Below are 17,612 nucleotides of genomic sequence, written 5' to 3' on the forward strand. Positions count from 1 at the left end.
ACTACATGAATAAAACACTAATAAATCATCCATCCAGTCATCTCCTCTCCTCTTCCCACAGCTCCTCTCTTATCTCTGCGGGTCATCGGTTCCTCTGACCCGCAGAGAATCCGTCTGTATGGCAGCCAGTGTTGAAGTTCACACAGCCGTCAGTGTGACAAATACCTGATTTTCTACACAATTATAAACGACGAGCGTATCTTTTGGTGCTGAGGAGCAGCAGGACCGCAGCTGGAGCGCGGAGGAGATGTCAGAGCAGGATCTCACTCCGGGCAGCTGCAGGACGACTGAGAGCTGAGCGGCCGAGCAAAGAGACGCAAGGTGACGCCGGAAATCACACACCTTTACCTTACAAATTAAAGCGTGGCGTTTGTCGCGTACTGTAAAGAAGAGGCAGGTGAGTTGTGGTTTCATATGGCTTTATTGACTGCTTTAGGAATGACTTCAGTGGTTTAATTCTTCATTGATTTATGCAGGATATTAAATCCCGCAGTGGCACATGACGGCATTGACCGTCCTGCTTTACAACACACCTTACAAATAAGAACTGCATTAATAAGCGTATTATTTGTCTTATAATGAAAATGTAACCGGACGTTTTAATTAATGTTTCCTGGTTAACTTAGCAGCGATCTTCCCTGTCACCCAGATGCATAATTCTTCGTTAAAAGCTCATTATGTTCACATTACCGCAGTTCAATCACTACAGCCCGTGCGCCTTCTGTTGGTTTTATTTTGAAACAGCTGACCGGAAGCCCTTTGTGTTGTTGTGGCGGGCTTCGCGCCGCTCTCTCTCCCACACAGGAGCCGGGGGACGATGGCGTTAACGGGGCTGCTGCTGCTGGAGCTGTGTCTGTACGCCAGCTGCTTCGTCTGTGGGATCGTCACCGCCGCGTCCGTCACCATAGTTCAGGTGATTTAACTCAGAAACCAGCAAGAAAAACATCGTGTCACACATTCTGCTTTTATTTCTGTCCTCTTCCGGGTAGACTCACTTGTTTTCAGCGCGTGCTAGAAAGTTAGAAGTTAACCAAAGAAGAAGAAGAAGAAGAAGAAGCGAAAACGCACTTTAATGTTTGTATTTTATGGCACTTGTTCGTGCTTTATTCTTCAGTTGGCCTCCCTTTCAGTTAATGTGCGTCTTTAACTGAGCACTAACGGGCTACCGTGTTTGTCAAAACTATTTTTTCTGGCTTTCATGCGCAATAAATAATTGATTTTGTACATTAGCGTGTTTTCTAGATGCTACGTATCAGTAAAAAACAAAAGAGAGACGAAGAAGAAAAAGGTGCGCGAGCAGTTACAGACAGACACGCGCTCTCACTTTGTTCTGATTTCCTGTCAGCTGTGTTGTAACTCAGGAGGGATTCTGCCTCTCACACCTTCACTGTTAGCATCACGGTGCTCATCTCATTAAACCATCAGCCGGAGACACTGTGAGAAGATCGGATGATGCGTCCGCTCCTTGTAACATAATGTCATATTCTTAATTAATCAGAAGTAATAAGACGGTGTGTGTGTGTGTGAGCAGTAATAACTCAGTCATGTGTCCAGATTCTGTTTTCTCATCATGTGACCCCATGGTCCTCGTGCCGATTATTCTCTCTGCTTCTTTATAAAAGTCAGATGCCTCAGTTAGTGTGTGTGTGTGTGTGTGTGTGTGTGTGTGTGTGTGTGTTCTCTAGCTTGTTTTAAACAGTTCAACAGAAAGAAAAGTGAAAACAGCTCTATGTGGGTTTTCAAACTCTGGACTTTAATATTCACAATAATAATGAGGTAATAAAAACTGTTTCCATCACTGATTAACAAGCTGTTCTCTCTCTCAGCCCACCAGAACACTGTTTGAAGCTAGAACGGTGGCAGGGTCCGCCACATATAAACAGAGTAAAACTTTGAAACTGTGTCGTCCTTTAAGGTCAGCTTGTTGTTAGACATTGAAGGAATCTGAAGATCTTTCTCCCCTGATTAAAATACCTTCCCCATAATTCATTTAAAACCTTCAAAACGCTTCCAACGTATTATGTGAAATTAATCACAATGGGTCCTTGTGTTTGCTTCAGAGATTTTGGTTACAAAAACTGTGGATGTATTCAAACAGGACAGCCTTGTGTTGTCAGTTCCAACACTAAACGAGGAAAGCAACCTGGAATCCATGTAACAGTATCTGAAGTGTGAACATAATGAAGCCGATGTGTCCTTCCTCTCAGGGTAACTTTGGAGGTCGGTGCATGCTGTATGGACTCGTCAGCTACAATGCCACAGCGAGCCTCATCGGGGTCCAGTCGTCCAGCTCCTCGTCCCTGTGTTATTTCGTGTCGGCCATATCGGTCATGGTGGCAGTGGTGTGTTTCTCACTGTCTCTCTACTGGCTGTACACGTTCTGCATTGACGGGGAAATAAGAAGGTAACGGCAGCTGTGTGTGTGTGTGTGTGTGTGTGTGTGTGTGTGTGTGTGTGTGTGAGAAACTCGTCTTCTGAGCTCTTCAGTCTCATCGTCTCTTTTGCTGCTCGCTCCGTTGGAATCCTTGAAGTCATCCTTTTATTGTCTATTGTTTCAAATTGGCTGTAAACACTTTGATTATAACTGGCAGCAGCAGCAGCAGCAGCAGCTCACAGCTTCCAAACCCTCAAATGAAACTGTGCTGTGTTCATGTGCAATTTATGTTCTGGTTTATTTATGCAGAATGAGCTTCTAACACAGGCCTGTTCTTATTTTTATAGGTTTGTAACATCTTCTTCTTGAACTTAACTATTTGTCAGCCGCGTGGAAGCAAATTTAAATGTCATGCAGAAAACTCAACAGAGCATTGAACCCCCGCTACACCTGTTGTATAAGATTCTGTGTGTATTGAAGCTGGCCGACAGTAACATGTATTAAAAAAAGTTTGGCTGCAGTTGTATCATGGCTAATGTGAGGCACGTCAACCTCACCCTCTGCAGTTTTTCCAGTTGTTTCTGAGGTGGAGTTTGTCGCTTGATGCACTACAAAACAATCCATTGTATTCTTGTAAAGAATGTCCACATACTAACAGATAACTGGCCATGTGTTTCAGTAATCGCCATTAGGTTAGCTTGTTCACATGACGGTGCAACGAAGCATGGATGGACGGTCATCAGTGTTGTCTCAGTCAAATGTCTTTTTGCTTTTGTGCTCTTGTTTTTGTTACAAATAAATCATGAAAAATAAAATCTTTCTAAACATTATTAAACAATAATTTGGGGCTCATCCTGCAGTAATTCTGAGGACCCACCAGGGGCCACGAACCAAGATACTAGATCTCAACAGATCTCAGTGTTAAATAAATAAATAAAAGCTAGACTTAATTGATCTCACACAGGAAAATCTAATCTAATCAAAGTTTAAAATTCGACATTAGTCAGTGTCTCCATTGAAAACAAGGAGGTGTAATCAATGTGTTGTGTTAAAGTTGACACCAACATCTCACACAGTACAATCTCACCCACCACATGAGTGCTTGTTTGAAGGATTTAATCACAAACGCATGTACCAGAAACATTCATTTATATCGTCCCTCTCTTCTCCTGAATTGTAACTTTGTTAGCGTGACACCATGAAACAGCAGCGAGGGACTCTCGACCCGGACTAATAAAATATTCCTTTGTGCAGGTTGGCGTGATATTATCATTAGGTTTCACTGCCAGAATAAAAACAAAAGTGAATGATCTCACTGAGGTTGGTGAGGAGGGAAAAGAAGAAGTGGAGTAGAAAGGCTTATTGAAAAGAGGACATAGGTCATAGCACGGTGACATAGTTAAATGTTATGTACAGTAGTTTGACATCATTTCCTCCTTTGTTCAGAGGTTGAAATAACACTGTATTCTTCTAGTTCGTGTTTCCATCGCGTCAAAAAAAAGAAGTTCTCACACTCTTTGTGTTTGTTCTGTTCTCCACAGGGAGCGCGTGTGGATGAACATGATCGTGGCGGTGTGCGGCGCCTTCCTGTTCTTCCTGCTCATCACGGGCTGCATGTTGAAGATTGGACGCGACTCGCTCTGCAACTCGGTCATGCAGAGTGTTCCCAACATCACCAGGTGGAACAGACACACACACACATAAACACACACACACATACATAAACACACAACTGTGTTCTTTATTAGACTTAAAGTCATTTCCTGGAGACTTTACCTAACTTTAACCTGACCCTTACCTTAACCCAAGTCTTCACCCTTAAATTAAATGATTTACATTGTGGGGACTTCCATTTTGTCCTCTTAAGGTAAAAGTGAGTAACACACGTCCACACAATGCAGTCAAGGACGCAGGCATGCACAAACAAGTCATGAATGAAACTTAAAACAGCATTTGAAACCCAGTGAGTTTCACTTTTTGTCCACTTCTTCACAGTCTAATTTAACACTGTCAAAAATAGGGCCAGGCTTTTTTTTTTCCAGCTGCTTTGTTTAAAAAAAGAAAGCTCATTTCTCTGTTTGCTTGGCACATGACAGGAGATACATGTCAGTTATCTTTGTGCATGTTATTGTGTTGCAGAAGTGTTGTCAGTGACCACAGTGTTACTCAACCGAGATACTTCTGTTATCAGAGATCAACACACAGATAAGGAGGAAGGACCAGTATAATGTTGTGTCGTGTTAGTTTGTGGATGCTAGTTTTAAGATCCACTAATCTTGCAGCTTGTTGTTAATCATCAACTGTGGCTGCAACTTAATACGTCGGCCCAGTGAACATTAAACACCACTACATTGAAGTTAAATCCATCAGCAGTGGATTTGTTAATGTTTTGAAAGACGTTTGACTGTTTAAATATTTCCAGTTTTCTTGATTATCTGCTTCCTTCAACTTTCCAACGTGCACTCTCTCTCTCTGTCTCTCAAGATGTGAGGACGCCCAGACGAGACAATGGCTCACCCCACTGAAAGGAGGACGGTTCTACAACAGTCTGTACAAAGCTGAGGTCAGTAGGATCCATTTAGTCTTAAAACCACATTGGTGAAATAATCAGTTCCCACAGCTCTTTCCTTTATGATGAAGTTAATGGGTGAACTTATCCTTTAATAATTGGAACACTTTCCTCACATTTGTGGGAAACAGATTCCTTGAAATCCCTTTAAGGAATCATTAGTGCCTCAGAGAGCTTCAGTATGAAGCAGAAGCTGCTTTCATCATTTAGTCATGAGTAGAGAATGTGTGATTCATGTGTCCACTCCCCCTCAGACGGCCGTGTGGGTCAACTTCTTCTTCTGGCTCATCATCGGGGTTCTGGTGATCGTTCAGAGGCGTCAGAGTACCGGGACCAAGTTGATTGCGGGAGGGTTCGGCGGGCCGGCCGGAGGGCTTTTTGGCGATCCGGGCGTGACGGCTGCAGAGACGGAGCCCTTTTTCAACCGTCCTGCACGTCCACAGTGAGGACAGCTGCCACAGCTGCCTTACAGACACACTGTTGGTAATGTGGCAGAGGGGTAGATACATTAAGTACTTGAGTTTCAGTGAATACAAGCACACATTTTGGGATAATACAGATAATTAATGACAGATATGGTTGATTAACTTTGTACACAATATAAAGAGTGAGTCTCGACGAGGATGGGATTCGAACCCACGCGTGCAGAGCACAATGGATTAGCAGTCCATCGCCTTAACCACTCGGCCACCTCGTCACATCTGTACTGTCATCAGTCACAGACTTATCAGTAAATATCCAGCAGCACGTTCTCCAAATATTGAACGGTCATTATCTATATTTACCTGTTTCCCACATTCCCTCACTTTACAAAGCCGTGGTAAACGTCCGACTGCTGGATCACACAGAAACGTGTTCGTTCATTCAGTGAGTGTCTGTCTTTGATTTGTTTACATAACCAACGAGTAGGAGAATGTTTATTTCAGGCATTCTTTTTTTATTATTATTATATTTTATAATTTTGATGTGTCTGGCAGGTTTTCTAAGTAAAAACACATTTTCACTCATGTTATAAAGTATTAATGATATTTTCCCTGAAAAGTCACGTTTTTTTTTAACCCTTTGAAAAGTTTTGTGAGTTTTTATTTTGTACCCATTAGTTTCATGCCTGTAAGTCATCTTTATTCCTTATTTATGATTAATTATTTCATTCGCCATGGCTTCCTGTTCTCATCTTGTCTTCTGATGCTTGTCAGTTCATCTTTAGTAATTCAGACTCAGTATGTGAACAGAGCCAACGTTTAAAGAAACTCTTGGTTGAAACAGGAGGTACATCACATAATGTTTGAAATATTCCAGATGGATCATCACTCTGAGGTTTGACCTGTGTGCTCTCATCCTAACTGTTATAGCTCGTTTCCAGTCCAGGTTCACTCACAAACACGTCATCCGGTCCTGTGTTTGTTACGTTGCACCTCAGGATTCATGTACCTTTAAAAGGCTGTGTGTCACTATATCAACTTCTGCTTTGCAGTGATGTTTCTACACGTGTGCTACTTTTTAAAACCAATAAACCAAAGAGTTGAAACACAATGAGCCTGCTGTGTTCACTGCTGTGTGCTGTATATTTCAGAGGGGAGGAGTCGTCGCAGTAGATATGATGGACTGTGTCTCCCTCTGCTGCTTGATGACGGGTAAAGACTCATCGCACCAGAGAGACGCTTGTAATATGCAGTTTTATCTAGTTAAGTTTGGGGAAACATTGTCAATGGTGAGAGACAATTACATCTTGATCCTGTTTGATGATGTTTGTGGATTAAAAAGATAATTTTCCAGGTAAAGAACGTCAACTTTTGCACCAAATCAACAAGTGTTTTTCCCTCAAAACGTCACAAGTGGTTTCACTTCATTAATGTCCAAATGATCCAATATCTCACCAGAGAGCAAAAGTTAGTGAATAAGTTGAGAAGTTGACCAATCAGATTCATCTGTGTGTAAAACTATATAAAGCACTGTAATTCAAACTAATAATAATTTAATTATGTCATATATGATAATATTATAGTTACATGCAGTCATGAATAGTCATCATCCTTTATAATGATAACATTACTCATTATTACACCAACAAATATAATGCATATTATATAAATATAATATATTTCAGATTTTTACCAATTTGTTTTTTACTTTTTCTTTTTTTCTCCTTCTCTGTTCACGTTGTGGATCTATGTGTTATTTATTAATTTATTTATTGGTATTTATTTGGTTGAAGATTGTCGTTGTGATGATTTGTGAACTGGAGAGCAGCTTTAAGTTCTTCACTCACCTGTGAACTCTGTCTGTCAGGGGCGGCCCCAGAAATTATAGGGGCCCCGAAAAAAGAGGTGGCCATGATGGACGATCCAAACTGGCTGTAAATAAACAGTTTCTAATATTAAATGTCAGATTGAAGCATATTGTGGCCTGGAAACAGACACAGATACAGAAACAGAGCTGTAGATCCATGGTGATGGACTGTACGGGCTGGAATGAACCCAGCCGTTGCCTCACAGATGAAAATAGACAGAATGAGCCTGTGATTACAACATTTCTCTTTCCTTGCCTGTCTAATCTGGCTGGATCAGCTGACCTCCTCTGATCCCTGAGGTAGAGACGGAGAAAGTGAGGTCAGACAGGACTGGAAAGAGGGAGGCGGACGGGGACGCAGAACAGAGAGAAATAAAAGGATACGAGGAAGACGCACCGCTATTCTGAAGGAGGAAGCTGCGAGGTGACTTCTGACGGCCACCTCCTCCATCCACACCCACACTGGAATACACACCTGAGTTACTGACTGCTTGTACTGACTGATGAACAGGAGGTCAGCCAGGGAACACTGAGGAGGCCGAGCACTCTGGAGAACACTGAGGACTCTCAAGCTGAGTCCACGAAGACGACCACAAGGCTCGAGATCAAACTCACCCTGAAATCCATGGTAAGACATTTTCACCTGATATTGGTTTTTATTTCGGGATACTGAGCAGAAAGAACACAAGTGAACTGAGTGAAGACAGGAAGAGTACAGAGTGAAAACATGATAGACTGATGGTAGGATAGGGATAAAAGAGAAACACAGGGAAGAGCAGTGGACACTGCAGACTGAAGCTAATCCATGATAAGCCTCTTTAAGCTACTTCACTCTGCACAGATCAAATGTTCTGTTTTAAACCTGTTGATCTGTGCTGGACTGCTCACTGCCAGCTATTGATTCACGTCATTTGATTTTCTGGCAGGAAAGCTTTCATTCATTGCCAAATCAGACAAAAACTACAGAGAACGAGCCTTAAATCCCCAAAGTGAATGATAGAGAGCCTCCTAGCAGTCTGTCTGTTCTGACCTCTGACCTCCATCCCTGTCAGAACATGTCTGAGAACCAGTGTGAATCGGTGGCCGTGAGCGTGGAGTCCCTCCTCAACGACGCCAAGAGGATGCAGCTGCAGTGCCGCGAGCGCAGCGAGCAGCTCTCCATGGCCGCCACGCAGCTGAGGGAGGAGTCTGCCGCCCTCAGGGAGCAGTGCGAGACCTCCCAGCTCGACATGGCGCGCATCCGCCGCCAGCTGGACGAGCTCATGGATACCAAAGCGGCCTTCGAAGCCAGGGAGAGGCAGGCACGCAAGCTCAGCAAGCAGCTGTGAGGAAGATGAGGAAGATGAGGAGGGGGGGTTAGGTAGAGGGGGCATGAACTGATGAACCTGGACATGTGACAGAGTGTAGTTTAGGACAGGATGTTGTTGAGGTTAGAAAATCTGACATCTTGCTGAAAATGACACTTCTAGACGGTCATGTCTGTGATGCATTCAGAAGTTATGGTACTTTTGTGAAGCTCCATCAAACCTTCAAATGAATCAAATGCTTCTGACTGTTATAAAACATCATGTCGATCCTTTATAAACCCTGTATAGAGCCTTATAAATGCATTATTATGTCATAGGAAAGTGTTTCTGAGGACCCATTTGAGGAGAAAACAATGAATCATAAGCCTGAGAACAAACAGCAGCTGCGTCTAGTTCCTCTATATAAAACACACACACATGAATACACAGTAAAAATGTCACACCTCTCCTCTTTCCCACTTCTCTTGTCAAATAAACAGTCCGAGTACAGTCTCCTGGTCTCATTGTTGTCTTTAAATATAAGTTTGATTTCCACACAACCTTTCATTGTGCATGTGAGGAGGCAGGTGGGTCGTGTTTAAACCTGCAGTCTGTAACTGTGTTTTGGTTAAATTAGTTAAAACTGTCATTTCTGCTTCATATATGTTTCATTCTGGGTTTTAACAACAAGGATAAGATGGCGGCGGTTACAGTAATACTGGCAGTAACACATATCGCCATATGATGTTGCAGTCGAGCTACGTAGCTTGCTGCTAAATCTAGCTTTGTTAGCTTGTATGCTAACTCCGGTGTTTAGCTCTGTTTTATAGCTGCTGGTTAGCAGAAGTGTGTTTCAGGGGAGCGGGCAGTTATAATAACGTTAGTTTGTGTTCAGCAGCTCTGAAGTGGTTGAACTGATTCAGAGAAATAATGTTACTCATGCTTCAGAAAGGCAGCATGGTGAACATGTTGCACCTGGTGATGATTACCTGGTAGCTCCGCCCACCGCCATGTGAGGAATACTGTTTGTTACTCTGGATCTCTGCAGTGATCTGCATGAACCACTCGTCACTGTAATTTAGTTGTATTGATCAAAAATACATCAGGGCTTATGTTGTTGTTTTTTTGAATGCACCATCTTGGTTATCTGGCGTCCTCTGTTACCGTGGTTACAAGCCTGTTCGTGCCTCCTCTGTGGGAGGAGCTTAGAAGGCAGAGAGGAAGAGGAACTGATCTGGGAGCTGTGCTCATTCACATATTCTGGCTGAGTCAAAACTCCAGGCTGCAGCTTTAATTCTCCAAATCTCTGTCCTTTTTTCTCCACTTTCACCAGGTAAATGTCATCAAATTAGGATGTTTTAAAAATAATTTAGTGACCTAAATATTTGTGTCCTCTTTACAAAAACGCTCACCTGTTTACAGTCATAAACACTGGATTGCAAACACACACACACTCACACACACACGGATCACAGGAGAAAGGAAGATGCCGAGCCTTGTCTCACAAAAGATTAAAATTTTAATCCCCATTATAAATCACTCTATAAATACAAGGTCGTCATATTATTAAGAACTCATTTTAAATAGCAATAGATAACAAACAAGCTGCAGGGTGATTGGTTGCTGTGGTCAGAGAACAAAACCATCACTGTTAGAAGCTGCTGGGAATGTGTGAGTGTGCTGGGTTTGGTTTCTTTGCCACCGGTCTTCAATACGATGCTCCTGTCATCACCGCTCTGAAAGACACAAAGAGAACGCTTAGAGAAAAAATCAGTGTGGTGTTTGTGTGTGAACAGAGAGATGTGATGGTGGACGCGCTCACTTACTTTCTACTTTCTTCTTTAGTGGTGACTGTGCTGCTTTTGCCTGAGAAGCACACAGAGACAAAGTCAGCAAAGTTTATCTGTGACTACAAAACATTTAGCCGGTTTGTCTGTCGGAGAGTTTGCAGTGCCGAGGAAACATATTTATGTTTTTTTATTTCACCTTCTTGATGGCAGTCCAGTCTTCAAGAATGTCGATGTCTCTCAACATGTATACAATAAAAGGGCCTGTGAAGCAGAGAGGGAGAGGTTTTAAATCATCTGTCCCAACCTGGCAACCCGGCAGGAGGCAAATACACTCTGAGATACGGTTTGTATGGAATGTAACAGATAAACAAGTTTTTACCTGAAACCAGAGCCACTTTCTTTTTCCTCTCCGAGCGACCCAGCATGTTCTTTCTTTTACACTTCTTGCCCCTCATCTCATCGCTCCACTCTGGAACAAGTGCATGAATTACATAAACCATCTTGATGACGACAACATATAATATCCATGGACTGACATCTGCGCTGTACCTGAGGTGAGGTCTGTATTCTGTCGGTCCTCCTCCAGTCTTCTGATCTTCTCCAGCAGTTCCGTCTTCATGGCGTCGAACAGCAGCGTCCGCTCGCTCTGTAACACCCAGAGCATCACATCAGCGTATCTAACAACACTGGCTACAGCGTGAGTATCCTTGTGAAGTATACACGTGATGTGTGTGAGTTACCTCCAGGTGCTGCCTTGCTCCTTGTAGTTCACACTCGTGCTTGTGTTTGATCACCTGTAGACACAGCTCTCTGTACACACCTGCAGATGGAGACACAGACAGGATGTTCAAGATGGACGACACAGGAGATTTTAGTTACTTTTGGAACAAGACGGACACAGAATGTGGAGTGGATTTCCTTTTGGATTAACCTTTTCAATGCAAGCTGTGATTTAAACACTCACAACTCAAAGACTTCAAGCTGCCAAACACACAACTTTTTATGTTGAACACAGCCAAAGAAACTTCAGAAACAATGCAGTAAGACTTTGTTACAGGTGTAGGAAGAAAACCCTCTAGATTGTCTTCCTGAGAGATAAATGCCTGTGACACAGCCCCACCTAGTGGCCAGGTGTTGTTTCACATCACTATTGACTTGAGTTGCCTGTGAACACACATTCATCTCTTCAGCTACTCTCTGCTGACCATTCAAGACATGTTAACAAGAGCATTTCTTCTTATTTATCAATTATTCAATATGTGACTAAAATGATGCAAACAGCTCTGTGAAAACTATTTCTACTAAGCCATAGCACGGTTCACAAAGGTAATGGTATTACGCCAGATAGAGGGCGGGACTCCTCCACACACACAGAGCAGGTCACAGGAGAGACAGGTGACGTTAACAATCCTCGATTTGACAGCGACTCACGTTGAAAACATCCTTACGTTATTTTAAACGCAATAAAAGCTTATCAACAAGAGTAATTTAATAAAGTTATCCGTCTAAAACCAAAGAAGGACAAATGTCCAACTGATATTTTGTGTTTTTACCTCTTTTTAACTTCCTCTTAGTTCGATCTTGGTTCGGTTTGGCTTTACTGAAAGCTTTTATTCTGTTTTTCTGTCTTTGTCTATCAAAGCACAAAAACTCTGCTGTTAAGGTGCTAAATATATGACATTCTTATTATTATCATTATTTATTGAGGGGTGCTGAGATCATTTTTGGCCGTGCATTATGCCATTAGTGAAGTACCTACTTTACAACACTTACCAGCCACTTGTGTTCGTATCTGCATGCTGTTCTGTAGTGCAGCCAGTGGTTCTCTGTACTCTCCAGCCTTCCCCAACAGCACCTCGTCCAGCTTCACCTTCACCTGGTTCAGCCGCTCCCGAAACAACCTGCGACCACACGCTGAAATCAGTCTTCCATCCTTCATTCATACCAAAGGGACTCTGTGTATTTTCTTCCTCTTCCAACTTACTTCTCTTTTAGCTCCTGAAATTGTTTTTCCAGATCCAACATCTCATCCAGACACTCTCCTCTCCTCCGCTCACAGTCCTCATCGTCCATCTCTTCACAGAAAGGAAACGTCGTGTCAAACACATTATATTTGTCTCTTGTTGTGAACAAGTCAGGCAACAATATAAACAGAGTGCTTGGATTTTACCTGAACTCTCCTCTTCTTCCTCCTCCTCCTCTTCCTCCTCCTCACTCTCATCCAAGTCACTGTCCCTCTCCTCCGTGCTCTCCTCCATGGTCTCCTCTCCTCCTCTTTCGTTGTCTCTCGGTTGCTCCACCTCTCCGTTGGCCTCAGGGAGTTGTGACTCTCCTTCTGCCTCCATCTCCTCCTCCGGCTCCCTCACAGGGGGTTGAGTGGGCATGGCTGAAATCATACAGACACACTCTCACATTAACCTCCACCACGTGTCAAATATTTGATGTCTTTATTACCCTGATCATTGATTATATTTAGCTTTTCTCTGGGTGTCAACTAATATCACATGTACAAACCTGGTCTGTCACAACATCAGATTTTGAACTCATAAACAAAACTTTTCCAAGACTGAAGATCTCTAAACAAAAATGTGTAAATAACTGTAAACAGGAATAATGGAACAGATAAAATGTTTTTCCTCTTTTAAATCGTGAAACAAGAAAAAATGATAATCCAGAAATAAGTTTAAAGGCTAATATTTGTTCAAAGGCAGCTGTCGACACATCCAGGTAGTGTTTGTTAAGAAATATCTTTAAAGACTACATTAAAAGTTTTTTTTTTTAAATCCAGCCTGCTGAATTTCAGGCGCACTGAATGAAAATGTTGAGTCGCACTTGAACGGTTTTTGGTGCATGTGCGACCAAAACAGGTGCATCCTGGAGCCTGTTTACACAAATTCATTCATTGCTGATGCGTGCGTTGTGATTCATATCACAACTGCAGTATTTGGGAAATGAAAAACATTTTCTACCTCCATCACTGAAGAAGTACATGTAGTAATATTTAAATTACTGAATAACTAGATGTAGAACAGGGATGCACATTTTTAGCAATTTCTTTGACCAACAGTTGGCTGCCTTAAAAATCCATTATTGTTTAAACATTAATAATATATTAAATATGTTGGACGTGCTTCCATTAGAAGGATGTTTCAACCACTGACTATGTCTGATGCACATAATGTATTTTAATCAAATACATTTTCTTACACCAGCATTATATTTTGATGAACAGTTCAGTAATTCACTGTAAATAATCTTTGATAGTCGTATAATATAGATTCATCTTTAACATCCCTACTGTAGTTTTAAGTTTGTGCTTCTTCACAGAAACATTTCATATGAACCTTCAACATGCTGAAACTGAACTCTGTTTATTTACTTATGCTAATTGTGCACAATGTGCTGCTAATGAGTGACATCACACTGAGCAGTGACGTGAAGATGATCAATAATACTCCTCTATTCAGGAGACGCTTGGTTTAAATATGATTATTTAAGAATCGATCACCAGTTGCAGGACGTCGAGCCACCGCGCGGCTTCCGTACCTCAGTCAAACCAGCCTGAAACACACGGCACGCGACCGGAAACTGCCCGCTCGCACTTAATGTAAAGCAAAAAACTGAGCAGCGAAAACACAAAATAAGAGCTTGAGTCGCTTATTACAATATTAAAACACGTATTTCCTCTAAAAGTCCGTGGTCACGTCCATTAACAGGCTTTTATACTGTTTTCTTACCGGACGTCGGACGTTAACGCGCCCATGTCGCCTAGCTTGACCACTGGTAGCTTCCGTGATGTCGTACAGTAAGATGGTGAACGTGACGGCGGCATTTACAGTAAAACCCGGACCCGGAGCAGAACCAGAACCCGAAACACCGCCAGGTTCTGTACTTCTAACTGTTGAGGAGTTAAACCAGACCCACTGCGGGACAGTTCGTGTCAAACTAGCGGCGAACGCAACACGGTGAAGTCAAGTGCAACACTAGCTAACAACTGAAAGGACACAGAGATGACCGCCTCCTCCTCTCTTCTCCTCCTCTTCTCCTCCTCTCTTCTCCTCCTCTTCTCCTCCTCTTCTTCTCCTCTCTTCTCCTCCTCCTCCTCTTCTTCTTCTCCTCCTCCTCCTCTCCCTCCTCACTGTTCAACATGTTTCACCGACATATTCTCCGAACAGGTTTCATACAAACTGTTCGGTCTCTGCTCGCTCACGGATTAACAACTAACCGTCCAGTCAGGCGCGCGGTGCTGTTGGTAAACACACGAGCTCCCGGTCACCTGCAGGACGCTCACCTGCCGCCTCCGCTCACCTGCTGCCTCCGCGCGGCTCCACGAACTCCAACTCTCATTTGTTATATTTCCATTTTGAAAAGTACTTCCTCGTCACTTCAGTCTCCAGTTCGACACTTTGCCGGACTCTTACTATCCGTCAGTTCAGCCAATCAGCGCCGAGCGCCGATGTCGGAGTCGCCAATAGGAGCGGCCATCCCGAGCGGAGGTTGTCCAATCAAAATGCTGAAGTTGGATGAGTAGACCAATCACAATCCTGTCTGATGCTGGAACCCAGCAGAATGAGCCAATAGGGTTGACTCTGGACAGATAGCGCGGATAGACCTTTTTTAAATCGCACATACAATATAATTTAATGTAATATACCGGTAATATAATACAGTATTATATTATATTATATCATATTATAGTATATAATATAATCAGATTCAGATTCAGGCCACTTTATTTATCACAAATGGGCAATTGCAGCTTTTTCAGTCGTCAAAGAAAAAAAATATAATATTTTATAATATAATTTAATGTATCATAATACATTGTATTGTATCATATAATATAATGTAATGTAATAATATAATGTAATATAATATAATAATACGATATTATATGATATAATATAATATAATATAATGTAATAATATAATGTAATAATATAATGTAATATAATATAACATAATACGATTTTATATGATATAATATAATATAAAACTATATAATTCACCAAGTGCAGACTAACTCCTGTCATACTGCCTTCCACCACAAGAGGGCGCCAAAGTAAAATATATATACAGTATATATCTGGAGAGCTGCAAGTGATGATAGTAAGATTTATCATGTGGACAATATTTGCCTGGCAGACATTTTGGCTTGTCATTGAGTGAAAACCATAGGTGGAGCTGATAACAATTAATAATTTCTGCATTTTGTTTCCTTACAGTGTGAGCTGGCCTCTGACACTGTACCTGAAGTGTGACAGGAGCCTTCAATAATGTTATTAAATACACCTGAGCTTCACAGGCAGAATGTTCTCCACTAAAAGGTCTATAAAGGAAAAAAATCAAGCAAACAAGTCAAACATTAGAGGTGCAGGGTCACAGTAGCTACAGCGTGGGTGAATAAAAAGATTATAGCTAGCAGCAGTTAGCAGTTACTCTGGTGATGTGCTGCTCCTTAATACACACCAAGCTAATGCTTTGTTTGATGCATGTAATACAAGTCAGTAAACTGTTTTATTATCATATTAATGGATCCTTCCTCTGAAGCAAAGAGACAAACACAATAAATGAAGACACAATATGTCCATTTCACATGTTTTTATTAAAGTTGCATAAAAGTGTAACAAAATTGGGCAAAAACAAGACCTGTTGTTGATATTGCTACATTTGTTTGTTGGTTTGATCCAATCATTGTCCAAAAAACACTTCCACTCCTCCGACCGCACGGTTTAGCTCTTGTATTTAGCCTCAATGAGAATAATCAGTATATATATTTATTTTTTTTGCAATTTTCCCCAACAGTAAAAAAACAGACTTGTCAATAACAGTCTAAGAAGGTATAATCCAAACCTGGATTTAGAAAAGAAAATCCACTCAAATTCAGCTACTAATTGAGCTTGCCTGGTGCGATCCGACCGATCGGACCGTCTCCAAAAAATGCAGACCGCACTTGGTTTGGAAACCGCACGAGGAAAGGCAAAAGCAATCGCACCAAATGGATCTGAATGGACTTTTTGTTCAACTACGTGTTAATCCAAGGCCCGGCATCACGAAGTGTCATGATCACAATAAAAACAGAGCAGTATTCAAATGGTAAATGTAAAGAACATCGTTTTATCTAAACAAAATCACTGTATCAAGGCCTAAGTATTAAACACTCACTTCTAAAAAAACAACAGAATCTCATTATTCTTCAAAAAAAATATATATAGGAAAAGAAAAAGGAGCGACAGAAGATCCAAGATTCTCCACGTGCCGCAGTTCTGCTCGGTAACGCACCTGTTTAGCAGGTGTGTTACCTTCTTTAAAAATGAATGTCTCCCGTTTATTTGGTTTGTGTAACATAAATAATACCTAAGGCAACATCTGTTTTAAAAAAAGAAAGGAAAGGAAACTGAAGAAAGGAGAGAGGGAGGGTGGACAGAAGGACAAGAGTGGCTGGGAGGAAGAGGAGGAGGAGGAGGACGAGGAGGAAGAGGAGGAAGAGGAGGAGGAGGAAGGAGGGGATGCCAGGGAGAAATGACAGAGCAGCAAGATTAAAATGGGCAAATGTGTTTTTTGGCGCTGAGACAGAGAGACAGACAGTGGAGGTCTGCTGTCGCCGCAGGTGTTTGCTATTGGCTGCAGGAATCGCTGCAAAGCGTTAGACCTTCTCCAATTGGCTGATGGGCTTCGGCCTCTAATCTGATTGGCTCGGGATTAGAAACAGATGGCTTATTCTTGGAGATGATTGGCAGCGTGTGACAGCGATAAGACCTGTTTCTCTGTCAGCGCTGTGTGTGTGTGTGTGTGTGTGTGTGTGTGAGAGGCAGCTGTGTTTGCTAATGTGTTTCCGTTTCCTCCGCCCCGAGGGTCGCCAGTGTGTGATGGAGAGAGAGAAAAAGAAGGGTGAATGCATTGAGGCAGAGGCAGGCGTCCCTCCCTCCCTCCCTCCCTCTCTCCCTCTCTCTCTCCCTCCCTCCCATTGAGACGTCTCATTGGTGGGTCTGCTGACAGGCGGAGGACAGTACAAAGTCTCCACACCGACATGGACGCCTTCAGAGTTTCCATGCACGTGTGACAGCTCTGAGCTGACATGGTGGACTACATCATTAGAGGAGGGACAGTCAGAAAGAGACGGAGGAGGATGGAGGGATGGAGGGATGGAGGGAGGTGAGAGAGAGAAAATAAACAAAATAAAACAAAGAAGGCAGCTTAGTTCTGGGTCCCCCTGTCGGGCTGTCAGTGTGTGTGTGAGAAAATGCATCCAGAATAAAATAAAACTAGAATAAAATAAAAAAATACCCAAAACAGGAACCAGT

The 17,612-nt window shown here is 42.3% G+C and overlaps 2 protein-coding genes and 1 non-coding gene across 7 annotated transcripts; 1 reads left to right on the plus strand and 2 right to left on the minus strand.

Annotated features, from left to right (window-relative positions):
* The first annotated feature begins 251 nt into the window (after positions 1-251).
* On the plus strand, positions 252-6,476 carry tmem179ba (transmembrane protein 179Ba). The gene is made up of 6 exons (XM_030429729.1): positions 252-397; positions 805-913; positions 2,208-2,404; positions 3,916-4,053; positions 4,859-4,937; positions 5,198-6,476. Exons 2-6 carry the CDS (start codon positions 818-820, stop codon positions 5,387-5,389), a joined length of 702 nt encoding a protein of 233 aa, XP_030285589.1. The 5' UTR covers positions 252-397; positions 805-817; the 3' UTR covers positions 5,390-6,476.
* On the minus strand, positions 5,559-5,640 carry trnas-gcu (transfer RNA serine (anticodon GCU)). Its single transcript has one exon. It is a non-coding gene; the product is annotated as a tRNA-Ser (tRNA).
* A 3,538-nt stretch (positions 6,477-10,014) lies between the features above and the next one.
* brms1 (BRMS1 transcriptional repressor and anoikis regulator) lies at positions 10,015-14,758 on the minus strand. Of its 5 annotated transcripts, none has more exons than XM_030429776.1 (10): positions 14,617-14,758; positions 12,479-12,694; positions 12,293-12,383; positions 12,082-12,209; positions 11,049-11,128; positions 10,858-10,954; positions 10,688-10,777; positions 10,505-10,569; positions 10,345-10,384; positions 10,015-10,254 (listed from the first exon to the last, which is right to left on the minus strand). In XM_030429776.1, the coding sequence occupies exons 2-10, from the start codon at positions 12,690-12,692 to the stop codon at positions 10,247-10,249; spliced, it is 813 nt and encodes a 270-aa protein (XP_030285636.1). In that variant the 5' UTR covers positions 12,693-12,694; positions 14,617-14,758; the 3' UTR covers positions 10,015-10,246. The 5 variants fall into 5 exon arrangements, with proteins under 5 accessions (XP_030285636.1, XP_030285638.1, XP_030285639.1 ...); XM_030429778.1 differs by having other exon boundaries at positions 14,600-14,745; XM_030429779.1 differs by having other exon boundaries at positions 14,585-14,716.
* Positions 14,759-17,612: the final 2,854 nt, after the last annotated feature.

Source organism: Sparus aurata, chromosome 10 (assembly GCF_900880675.1).
Source record: "Sparus aurata chromosome 10, fSpaAur1.1, whole genome shotgun sequence".
NCBI classification, from domain to species: domain Eukaryota; kingdom Metazoa; phylum Chordata; class Actinopteri; order Spariformes; family Sparidae; genus Sparus; species Sparus aurata.

Excerpts from the sequence above, each read along its gene's own strand:
- tmem179ba (XM_030429729.1), top strand. The coding sequence starts at position 818 with ATGGCGTTAACGGGGCTGCTGCTGCTGGAGCTGTGTCTGTACGCCAGC. Across the intron at positions 914-2,207 it reads CGTCCGTCACCATAGTTCAG|GGTAACTTTGGAGGTCGGTG; the intron begins GTGATTTAACTC and ends CCTTCCTCTCAG. Across the intron at positions 4,938-5,197 it reads ACAGTCTGTACAAAGCTGAG|ACGGCCGTGTGGGTCAACTT; the intron begins GTCAGTAGGATC and ends ACTCCCCCTCAG.
- brms1 (XM_030429776.1), bottom strand. The coding sequence starts at position 12,692 with ATGCCCACTCAACCCCCTGTGAGGGAGCCGGAGGAGGAGATGGAGGCA. Across the intron at positions 12,384-12,478 it reads GGAAGAAGAGGAGAGTTCAG|AGATGGACGATGAGGACTGT; the intron begins GTAAAATCCAAG and ends CTTTCTGTGAAG. Across the intron at positions 10,955-11,048 it reads GAGCAAGGCAGCACCTGGAG|AGCGAGCGGACGCTGCTGTT; the intron begins GTAACTCACACA and ends TGGGTGTTACAG.